This window comes from Geotrypetes seraphini, chromosome 6, assembly GCF_902459505.1.
Source record: "Geotrypetes seraphini chromosome 6, aGeoSer1.1, whole genome shotgun sequence".
In the NCBI taxonomy this organism is placed as follows: Eukaryota; Metazoa; Chordata; class Amphibia; order Gymnophiona; family Dermophiidae; genus Geotrypetes; species Geotrypetes seraphini.
In genome coordinates this window covers 241,629,414-241,641,553 of record NC_047089.1, presented here as the reverse complement: position 1 = coordinate 241,641,553, position 12,140 = coordinate 241,629,414, and the positions used below count along the sequence as shown (strand labels likewise).

The following is a 12,140-nucleotide window of genomic DNA, read 5'->3' as shown; positions in this document are numbered from 1 at the left end:
TATTATTTTTATTTAGATACATCTAAAAACATAATTGTTTTTTAAAACAACACACATTTTTTAAATTTAAAGACAGACTAAGTAGAGTCTAATTTTACAGTGAGAGAGGGCAGAGTCTCAGCGGCAAAAACTGGGACTTAACTGTTCATTTTTTTTTCTAGCATCGGGGAAGCGGCGAGAGTAGCTCCGCCTCCCCCAACGCATCAGCAGTAGGCGCCGGGCCCCTGCGAGCCGACGGTCCGCCACTGCACAGGGAGCCAGGCGGAGAGAGGGCAGTTAAGCGCAGTGCCTGCGCGGAAGGATGCAGCTCGGGCGACTTCGTTGTGTGAAACGAAGTTCGTTGTGCGCAGCGTTCGCTGTGCGAGGCGTTCGTTATGCGAGGCACCACTGTATATGAATAAATCAAAAAAACACACTCTACCATTCACTGCAATTGTCTCTACCCCTTATCCAGGGGGCCAAAGTATCAAACGTCCATATCCAGCAAAGCAAAAAATACCAACAGGAAGTACTTAACTTCTCCTTGGAAACAAACTGCCAGCAGATGTTTAGTTCGTCCGACGGGACTCCGTTTCGGGGGTGCACACCCCCTTCTTCAGGAACGGCTGGACTGCGCTGTGATCCTCCAAATCATCCGGCACAGCTTGAATTGGGTTGGGAGGTTTTTGCTCTTTTTGTGATTTTTTTACCTCCCATTTATTTTCAGGTTTTGTGACTTTTCTATGGTTGACATCACATTACTTTTGAACTTAACATTAAACGAATAAGTACAGTGGTGCCTCGCATAACGGACGCCTCGCACAGCGAACGCTGCGCACAACGAACTTTATGTCTTGATTCGTACAACGAACTTCGTTTCACACAACGAAGTCGCCCGAGCTGCATCCTTCCGCGCAGGCACTGCGCTTAACTGCCCTCTCTCCGCCTGGCTCCCTCTTGCCCCCCCCCCGACTCCCCGACACGATCGGGGCAAGAGGGAGCCCAAGCCCTCTTGCCCCCCCCGACCCCCCGACACGATCGGGGCAAGAGGGAGCCCAAGCCCTCTTGCCCCCCCGGCTCCCCGACACGATCGGGGCAAGAGGGAGCTCAAGCCCTCTTGCCCCCCCCGACTCCCCGACACGATCGGGGCAAGAGGGAGCCCAAGCCCTCTTGCCCCCCCGACTCCCCGACACGATCGGGGCAAGAGGGAGCTCAAGCCCTCTTGCCCCCCCGACTCCCCGACACGATCGGGGCAAGAGGGAGCCCAAGCCCTCTTGCCCCCCCGACTCCCCGACACGATCGGGCCAGGAGGGAGCCCAAGTCCTCCTGGCCACGGCGACCCCCTAACCCCACCCTGCACTACATTACGGGCAGGAGGGATCCCAGGCCCTCCTGCCCTCGACGCAAACCCCCCCTCCCCCCAACGACCGCCCCCCCCAAGAACCTCCGACCGCCCCCCAGCCGACCCGCGACCCCCCTGGCCGACCCCCACGACACCCCCAACCCCCTTCCCCGTACCTTTCTGTAGTTGGCCGGACAGACGGGAGCCAAACCCGCCTGTCCGGCAGGCAGCCAACGACGGAATGAGGCCGGATTGGCCCATCCGTCCCAAAGCTCCGCCTACTGGTGGGGCCTAAGGCGCCTGGGCCAATCAGAATAGGCCCGGGAGCCTTAGGTCCCTCCTGGGGGCGGGGCCTGAGGCACATGGGCCCAACCCGACCATGTGCCTCAGGCCCTGCCCCCAGGAGGGACCTAAGGCTCCCGGGCCTATTCTGATTGGCCCAGGCGCCTTAGGCCCCACCAGTAGGCGGAGCTTTGGGACGGATGGGCCAATCCGGCCTCATTCCGTCGTTGGCTGCCTGCCGGACAGGCGGGTTTGGCTCCCGTCTGTCCGGCCAACTACAGAAAGGTACGGGGAAGGGGGTTGGGGGTGTCGTGGGGGTCGGCCAGGGGGGGCGCGGGTCGGCTGGGGGGGGCGGTCGGAGGGTCTTGGGGGGGGCGGTCGTTGGGGGGAGGGGGGGTTTGCGTCGAGGGCGGGAGGGCCTGGGATCCCTCCTGCCCGTAATGTAGGGCAGGGTGGGGTTAGGGGGTCGCCGTGGCCAGGAGGACTTGGGCTCCCTCCTGGCCCGATATTGTCGGGGAGTTGGGGAATCGGCGGGGCAAGAGGGCTTGGGCTCCCTCTTGCCCCGATCGTGTCGGGGAGTCGGGGGGGCAAGAGGGCTTGGGCTCCCTCTTGCCCCGATCGTGTCGGGGAGTCGGGGGGGCAAGAGGGCTTGGGCTCCCTCTTGCCCCGATCGTGTCGGGGAGTCGGGGGGCAAGAGGGCTTGGGCTCCCTCTTGCCCCGATCGTGTCGGGGAGTCGGGGGGCAAGAGGGCTTGGGCTCCCTCTTGCCCCGATCGTGTCGGGGAGTCGGGGGGCAAGAGGGCTTGGGCTCCCTCTTGCCCCGATCGTGTCGGGGAGTCGGGGGGGCAAGAGGGCTTGAGCTCCCTCTTGCCCCGATCGTGTCGGGGGTGCCAGGGACCACACGGAGTCACCCACCGTACCACCCGATTCGGGTAAGCGCAGGTATCGGTGGGTGGCTTATTTGCGGGGGGGGTGCCTTATTTTACATTTTTTTCTAAAAAGGGGGGGCTGTCTTATTTGATGGCCCTGCCTTATCATCGGGGAAACACGGTAGAAAAAAAAAAAAAAATGAACAGTTAAGTCCCAGTTTTTGCCGCTGAGACTCTGCCCTCTCTCACTGTAAAATTAGACTCTACTTAGTCTGTCTTTAAATTTAAAAAATGTGTGTTGTTTTAAAAAACAATTATGTTTTTAGATGTATCTAAATAAAAATAATAACCAAAAATTTATCTTTTTTTATGTCATCTTAGCATATTTTATGCTGCAGAACGAATTATTTTTTTTTTACATGTATTCTTATGGGAAAACGCGTTTCACATAACGAACGTTTCGCATAACAAACTTGCTCCTGGAACCAATTAAGTTCGTTGTGTGAGGCACCACTGTACTTCAATGGATGAAATGTACAAAGGGCTTTTTCTGACTAGTGATAGCTCTCATATATTAAACAAGGTAGGAAATTTTAAAACCTTGTTTTTTGAGCCCTTGAAGTATTTTTCCCCTTATATAAAATTAGTTTAACAATCATGACAAGTGATTAGTGCATTTTATACAATGCCACAGTGGCAATGCAGGTGCAATAAATGCACCAAAGCCCATAAGAATTGAACAGGCTTCGGTACATTTGCCACAGCAGCAGTGCTACCATAGCTTTGTAAAAAGGGCCCAAATCGGAAAAATTAATGAACAGGAAAGACAAGCAATCCAAGAAGTTAACTACAGTATAAAACGTAATCATTCTCCACCCCTTCCCTGGCATCTCTCAACTCAAAATATAAATATTTTTGCTAATGAAGATCCTCAAGATCTGCCAGCTGAAGACGTCCTCCAAAGGTGGCCAGATCTCTCTTCTACCAAGCTCTACAGTTGGCGGCAGCATCCTTTAAGTGCTGGCATGACCTTGAAGAGCCTCATTAGCTAAAGTATTTATATTTTGAGTTGGGAGATGCCAGGAAAGGGGTGGAGAGCGAGGGAGGGTGGAAGCTGAGAGAAAATGATATCCCCATCCACTTTGAGCTCAGGTCCATCTAAAATTGCATGTATGCAATTGCCTCCAGGACAGATTTAGGGACCATTGTAGCTATAGGTAGGGTGGGACTATAAACACTATAATGTGCGGGTTTTGGGGGGGAGGTTTTAAAATGCACAAAACTCTAGTGCTGTTCTTTTTTAGTACTGGAGAAGCACCAGTCATCTTTTATTAACCAATGCTCGACACTAACAGCATGCAAATTTTATGTACACTGTTAGTGTCAAGTATTGGTAGCTAATGGAGTCGGAACTTCCTGGGACATCTTCACAAGAGCTGTGAAGTAGGCACAATTTTTGTGTGCATGACATGGGCAGGGAACCTCCAACCCCATTTACCTTTAAAAATAAAAATCTAGGGTAGTCCAGTTGACCCCCACCCAGGGTGACCCCCAATCAGGGTGACCCCCAATGAGATCTGACCCGACTATGATCCCTCCAGACAAAAGGGGAAAAAATCCCTGGTGGCCCAGTGGACCCAATCTGACCCTGATTCCTGCCAGGTTGGGTCAGGCCCCAACTCAACAATCCTAATCTCCTGGACTCCTAAGACCATGTGATCCAGGAAGAACTGATTCAAACCTCTCCCCCTATACCTCTCCTGACAGCAGTAGGAATGCCTACTCCTTCCTGCCTCAGGGCCCACCTCTTAAAAATAGCAGTACCCTGCCCCTGCCCGGTGCATACTGGGACGCACAGGGAGGGGCCTAAACATCATAGTAACAGCAGGGATGTTTTCATGTTGTCAGAGGGGGTTGGGGGTCAGGTTGGCATCCACTGGACCACCAGGGATTTGTGGGATTGGGAGGGCGGGTCCACTGGACCACCAGAGATTTTTAATTTTGGTTCGGGGTGTGCTTAGAATTTCCTGTCAGATCCTGAGCTAATCCACACTCAGGTACTGACAGGAAAGTAAAAGTCAAGGGCCCTACTGAGAGCTCTGAGCTGTTGGTAGTTTTACAAAGGTTTTGTGCAGCCCCTTATTCTGGGTTTTCCAAGTTTTATTAAAATTTAATTAATCGCCTAGCATAGAACTGTCAGAGGCAGATATTGCTTGAGGGTTAGATGCACTAAAGTCTCTGATCATTGCTAAACCAGTTTCATTTAGCAACAGATCGAATTTGCTGACCCTATACACCAAACAGCTCACCGTGTAGTTTTCCATGCGGTCGTATATTCTCTGATTCTGGCATGCAAATGAAGGCAATAATATTAAAACCAGTCATCCGATCGAAAGCCTAACCTTCATGCCAGAATCGGATCGGTATTACTGACCTGGAAAACCCAACAAGTCCTGTCGGTAAGTTACTGACAGATCTGCCTATTTTGTATTTTTCATTTCTTTTTCTTAGGGCACAGATGTTGTGCCATGCTGGTCCCCTCCGACGACCCCAGTATCCCGAAAACTGACAGAAGGGATGCCCCTCCCAAGGACCCCCCCAAACTGATCACTCCCTTTTCCTTCCCCAAAAATCGGCAGGATGACCACTCCTTCCTGCTGCCAGGAACACCCTGAACTGATGAGACCCCCTCCCAGGACACCCCAAACTGACCCCTCCCATCCCCTTCCTAAACAAAAAATAAAAAAAATGGCAGGAGGGATGCCCTCTCCCTCCTGCCTAAAGTAGAGCACAGCCCACTCATTTCAAATGATTTTACCTATTCTACTACTATTTATTATTTCTATAGAGCTGAGAGGCGTACGCAGCGCTGTACATTTTAACATAAAATACAGTCCCTGCTCAGAAGAGCTTACAATCTAATTAAAGTGCAGGATGCAGGATCACAACTGCACTTCCCTTGGGTTTAACAGCTGCTGTGTCTGGTTACCCTTTAACTCTGACAGACCTCAATTACACACTAGCTTTGACCAGCCTCAATGCTCCTTCCCCCCCCCCCTAAAAGTGCCAAAACAATTACAACTTGGTAAGCTAAGGAAGTAGCTTAGAGGTTAGTGTAGCTGGCTGAGAGCCTGGGGATATGGGTTCAAATAAATTCTCCTACCCCACAGCTCTGGGGTCCAAGGCGGACCTCCCTCAGCTGAAGTGTTTCCTCAAATTCATTATTATTAAGACTATCAGCACAGATACATGGGGTCAGAAACGGAAGGGGTAAAACGTAGACCTCGCAATTTTAACATGCCCGTGCTTAGAAATCTAAGGTCCGGGCCACTATTAGGGCTTCTTTTACAAAGGTTCATAGTCTAAAGCAGGGATCTCAAAGTCACTCCTTGAGGGCCGCAATCCAGTCGGGTTTTCAGGATTTCCCCAATGAATATGCATTGAAAGCAGTGCATGCACATAGATCTCATGCATATTCATTGGGGAAATCCTGAAAACCAGACTGGATTGCGGCCCTCAAGGAGGGATTTTGAGACCTCTTGGTCTAAAGCGTGCGAGGACAACTGAGCGCAGGACTTCATCGCGCCGAAGAAAAACCGTATTTTAAAGGGCTCCGACGAGGGGTGTTGGTGGGGAACTCTCCCCCCCCCCCCACTTTACTTAATAGAGATCGCGCTGGCGTTGTGGGGGGGGGGGGGGTTTGGGAGGTTGTAATCCCCCTCATTATACATGGCAGCGTGAGGCAGCGCGATCCCTATTAAATAGAGTGGGGGTTCCCCCCCCCCCCCCGTCAGAGCCCTTTAAAATACGGGTTTTCTTCGGCGCGATTAAGCCCTGCGCTCGATTGTCGGCGCGCGTGCTTTTGACCCGTCACCTTTACGAAGCCGCGTAATAGCGCGCACTAATTTGCCGACCGCGCTAGCCGCTACCGCCTCCTCTTGAGCAGGCTAGTTTTTCAGCTAGCGCGCGCTAAAAAGTTGCGCGCGATAAAGCCCCTAACGCGGCTTCCTAAAAGGAGCCCTTAGTCTCAGCATAGGGAGGGAAAAGCATTAGGATCCGTCAGAGCTCAAGTGTCATCGAGGTCTGTCAGAGCCTTAAGATCCGCGTTTTACTCCTTCCCATTTTACAGATCGGTGCCTGACAGACCCTTCCAGAGCGCTCTGGCACCTCCTCGGACCTCCCTCGCGCGCGCAGCCCCAAGCCTCCTATTTGCTCGCCAGCAGCAACGGTTTCGATCGGCTCGCGCCAGCAGCAACGGTTTCGATCGGCTCGCGCCAGCCTCGCCCCGGAAGCGCGGGGTCACGCTGCCGGGGGATGAGCCGCGCTCTGCGCCTGCGCAACGTGGACGACGCGAGTGAGAGCGATCGCCGGGTTTGACCTACCCCCTCGCCTGCGTCCTTGCCGCCGCCCCGGCTCCTCCCCATGCAGAAGATGCTCGCTATCCTGTCCCAAGTGCTGCGGGGTCCGGCCCAGAAAACCGTGAGTGAGCCGCGGCCGGTTGTCTCGCGAGTCCCCCCCCCACCCTTATGACTCTCTTCCTCCTCCTCCGGGGGCTGTGGGCGTCCAGGCAGGGGGGGAGGGGTGGCACCCGGGGTTAGTTGTCCCTGGCCTGGGCCTTGTCTGAAGCGGGGCTTTGGGACCCTTTCCAGAGTCTGTGCTCCCTACGACCATACCAGGCGGCCCAGAAATATCAAAGAAGAGACAGGTTAAATTGAATCATCTGTTTTGAATGGGGATAACTACTGGGCAGACTGGATGGGCCGTTCACGTCTTTATCTGCCCCTTTTCTCATTTTTGCAAACCGTGCCGAGCTCTGTTATAGAGAAGATGCGGTATATAAGCCTAAGGTTTAGTTTAGTCTTCTGGTTGGCTTTTCTGTTTTTGATGGGAGCAGAACTAACTGTGTTGAACAGGGGGGGGGGCGGGCTTGCTTTTTGAGCTAATTCGGTGTCGTTTCTCTAAAGCAGGGGTCCCCAGAGTCCCTCTTTGAGGGCCGAATCCAGTCAGGTTTTCAGGATTTCCCCAATGCATATGCATTGAAAGCAGTGCATGCACATAGATCTCGTGCATATGCATTGGGGAAATCCTGAAAGCTCGACTGGATTCGTCCCTCCCCCTGCTCTAAAGCCTGAGTATTTCCATGTCTTTTGTCTAGGACCAGTTGCAATAGTGCCTTTGACAGCGGTGCTGCTCTTCCTGACATAACCTGTCACTGCTGGGGGTCAACTGTTAGAAGGGTATTTAGCTGGTCAGATTCTGCCCCCTTGCTGGCATTCGCTGATAGAAAAGCCCTCTGATCGTTTTGTTTAAACTGGACCACTGAGAGTGGGGGCTTGAGGGGCTCTTTTATTTATGACACCTAATGGTGGCAATGACCTTGATTCTGGGACAAAATTGCCTTGCCTTTACTTAACATAGTAAATGACGGCAGATAAAGACCTGAATGTTATTAACTATCTCTATATTTGGGCTCAAGATAAATTAATAGTAATATAAACTAGTTCTGACACCAAGGCTGTGTTTCTTCTTTTTTTTTTTTAACAAGAGTAAGTTGATTTTGAAGGTCATTTATTGTTACTCTTATTGAGGAGGTTAATACAGACCACTTTTATCACCTAACCAGTCAAGTTTTTAGGATATCCCCAATGAATATGCATGAGCTAGATTTGCATATAATGAAGGCAGTGTGTGTAAATCTAGTGCATGCATATTCATCTATATATAAAATCGGAGGTATGTATGTGTGTGTGTATGTATGTGTGTGTGCCGCGATCACGCAAAAACGGCTTGACCGATTTGAACGAAACTTGGTATGCAGATCCCTCACTACCTGGGATGATATGTTCTGGGGGTCTCGCGGCCCACCTGCACACGTGGGCGGAGCTACAAACATAAAATCAGATTTCACCCATTCATGTCAATGGAAAAAACGTAAAAAGCTGCCATTCTCACAGTAATTCAAAAACGGCTTGACCGATTTGAACGAAACTTGGTATGCAGATCCCTCACTACCTGGGGTGATATGTTCTGGGGGTCTCTTCACCCAAGAATTTATATGTTCAAAAAAATGTAAACAGCTGCCATTCTCACAGTAAATCAAAAACGGCTTGACCGATTTGAACGAAACTTGGTATGCAGATCCCTCACTACCTGGGATGATATGTTCTGGGGGTCTCGCGGCCCACCTGCACATGTGGGCGGAGCTACAAACAGAACATCAGATTTCACCCATTCATGTCAATGGAAAAAAAGTAAAAAGCTGCCATTCTCACAGTAATTCAAAAACGGCTTGACCGATTTGAACGAAACTTAGTATGCAGATCCCTCACTACCTGGGGTGATATGTTCTGGGGGTCTCGCGGCCCACCTGCACACGTGGGCGGAGCTACAAACAGAAAATCAGATTTCACCCATTCATGTCAATGGAAAAAATGTAAACAGCTGCCATTCTCACAGTAATTCCAACTACCTGGGGTGATATGTTCTGGGTGTCTCGCGGCCCACCTGCACACGTGGGTGGAGCTACAAACAGAACATCAGATTTCACCCATTTATGTCAATGGAAAAAAAGTAAAAAGCTGCCATTCTCACAGTAATTCAAAAACGGCTTGACCGATTTGAACAAAACTTGGTATGCAGATCCCTCACTACCTGGGGTGATATGTTCTGGGGGTCTCGCGGCCCACCTGCACACGTGGGCGGAGCTACAAACAGAAAATCAGATTTCACCCATTCATGTCAATGGAAAAAATGTAAACAGCTGCCATTCTCACAGTAAATCAAAAACGGCTTGACCGATTTGAACGAAACTTGGTATGCAGATCCCTCACTACCTGGGGTGATATGTTCTGGGGGTCTCTTCACCCAAGAATTTATATGTTCTTGCTCCTGGAGGTGAAACTAAAAATGTTGTTTATAATCAAGTTTTGTGTTAGTTGTATTATATTCATTTTGTCAAATATTTCACATTATAATTTGAATATTGTACTTTTTATAAAGCTGTAAACAAATAATTTCATTCACCACTATAAAATATCTTTATTTGAATCCATTTACAGTGTTATTGCTATAATTTAATACCCGTGCAACGCCGGGGCATCAGCTAGTTGGGGATATTGTAAAAATTTGACTGGCTAGGTGGGTCCAGACGAAACACTTAAATCAGATTGTATTTAGAAGTTGAAGCATCGGGTGTTTCTTTAGTATCAAAAATGATGAAAGAAGCTCTGTATAAGAGGAATATAGATAAAAAGAATGCTGGTTATATTAGTTATTCTTTATGAAGGTGATAAACTGAATCAATCATCATATTAATGTCCTTAAAAAGTTGAGGAAATATAGAGCAGCTTGTCAGTTGACCATTTTACCCCCTGTTTTACTAAGGTGTTCTATGTGCTAAATATACGCGTGTGCTAACGTGTCCATAGACTAGCATGCTAAAACACATAGCACACCTTAGTAAAGGGAGCCCTTAGTTTAGCATTTTTGTGTTGTACAAAGGTGCCATATGAAGAAATAATAAAAGCATGCAAAGGGTTTGAGTAATTCCACAGAGATTATAGGAATGACAGACCAGACACGTGTATCCCTACTATGTAGCAGGAAAAATACAATTGGATATCAAATATGGACATGAGGTTACAGTATTTGAATACCACAAGATCTTTTATGGTATATAAGGATTTTTATTTTTCTGTAATTATATTTTGGAATACAAGTCTGTAGTAAATGCATTTTGGAATACAAGTCAAGCATAAACTACTACAATAAATAGTCCACTAAAACAACAACAACAATAATAATAATAAAACCAAAAACCAGAAGAAGAAGAAGAAATACAAACTCTAAGGTCCACACTATCAGCAAGACCAAGGCTAAAGCCAGAATTCAGGAAGGTGATACCAATAAAAAAGTAAACAAGAAAATTGGAGGAAAAATAACAAGACCCCTGCCATCTTGAATACCAGGAATCCTATCCAACTCTCCATCCAACTATCCAGAATTCTTCAAATCAAACAGCTTCCTTAACTATAAAAGTTTAAAAAAATGTTATTTAACCTAACCAAACATTTACAGCAAAACATTTGAAGAATTAAAGCACCTAAAGACAATCTGCTGGCATATATCCAGAAACTTCTTAATTTTGATTTTGTGTAGTCTTATATAATTCAGTAAAAATGAGAAAAAAACAAAAAAAAACCCAGGTGTTCAATACTATATTAATGTGTGGTAAAACAAATATGGTACTCAAGCCCCTCTCAGTGCATCCCAGGATGCCCCAAGCAGGAGTGGGGCACCACTATTTGAAGAGAGTAGACATTCTTTCTGCCTCTTTCCTAAGGTAGGTGTAACTAGCCCCCTCTTATACAAAGGTGCGCTATGATTTTTAGCATGCGATAAATACGTGCTAAACGTTAATGCTTGCATGTTATCCTATGGACGCGTTAGCGGTTAGCACATGCGTTGATTCAGTGTGCGCTAAACATTCTAAAATGCTTAGCACACCTTTGTAAAAGGAGCCCTAGGAGGCCGGGGCCAGTTGTAAGAGTGACTAGAGGGTTGTCGGCCCACTGGACAACCAGGTGTTTTTTTATTTGGGGGTTTGCGGGGGTCCACCGGATCACCAGGGATTTATTTCTTAGGTTGGGGGGCTGCTGGACCACTGGAAAATGTTTATTTTCATGGGGAGACTTGGGCTCGGCAAAGGTTTGGGTGCGAAGGGCTGTGATTGCCCTGGCTTTCTTGTCAATGCCTGAGCCAATCAGCGCTCAGGCACTGACAGGAAAGTAAAGCATTGGTCCCTACCAACAGCTCAGAACTGCTGTAGTAGTTTGGCAGGCGTTTTCCGTGCACCGTTGTTGTGAGCATTGCGTGGAATCTGCTAATGAGCTTGTTTTAATACTACGGTAAAGCAGTGGCTGAAAGCACAATAATGTTTCATTTAGAATGGCTAAAACCAGTCTAAATGAAACATTGCAAGCACAAAAATAAGGCTGGCAACTACTTTATTATACTAATTGCTGCAATAACTGCAGGAAGTGTTAAGGTGAGCTGTGAGGTGCAGTGCCAGTCTCCATAAGAAATCATTGCAGAATAATGATTCTCTTCCATGTGAGGAAAGAGAAAATAGCTTATATTCTATTAGCATCTTTGTATTATATATTTAAAACAATCTGAGATTGTTTGTAATGAAGAATCTTTTTTTGTTTCCTTTTATTTTCCCTAATATGCTGCTGCCACTCTAGGGAGCTGCTAGTGAGGTAAGATTAGGCCATCTCTTAGTTCTTGACTTTACATACAGTACATTGTTTTTCACTTTTACAAATGGATTTTTATCACAACATTTAGGACCTTTTCTATCAAACTGCACTAGCAGTTTTTAGTGCAAAGAGCCGTGCTGAATGGCCTGGGCTACTCCCGACGCTCATAGGAATTCTATGAGCATTGGGAGCAACGCGGGCCATTCATCACGGCTTACCGCGCTACAAACTGTTAGCTTAGTCTGATAGAAGAGGCCCTTAGTGTTTGTCCTTCATCCCTATTGACTTTAAGCTAAACTCATTACTGATAACTTGTCTTCTGATTTTAGGTTTTAAATATTAAACACTAGTAAAACAGAAGAAAAATGTAAATTCCCTTAGTAATTCCCACCTCTCCTCTTTCACGCTC

The 12,140-nt window shown here is 48.0% G+C and overlaps 1 protein-coding gene across 2 annotated transcripts in view; it reads left to right on the top strand.

Moving 5' to 3' along the window:
- Nucleotides 1-6,746: 6,746 nt before the first annotated feature.
- Nucleotides 6,747-12,140, top strand: part of PDHA1 (pyruvate dehydrogenase E1 subunit alpha 1) — a 59,010-nt gene continuing 53,616 nt past the window's right edge. The window contains exons 1-2 of one of the 2 annotated variants that reach the window (XM_033949381.1): nt 6,747-6,950; nt 11,717-11,731. In XM_033949381.1, the coding sequence (XP_033805272.1) occupies nt 6,894-6,950; nt 11,717-11,731 (72 nt within the window). In that variant the 5' untranslated portion in view covers nt 6,747-6,893. The remainder of the gene's footprint in view (nt 6,951-11,716; nt 11,732-12,140) is intronic. The other variant, XM_033949382.1, reaches the window with a different exon arrangement.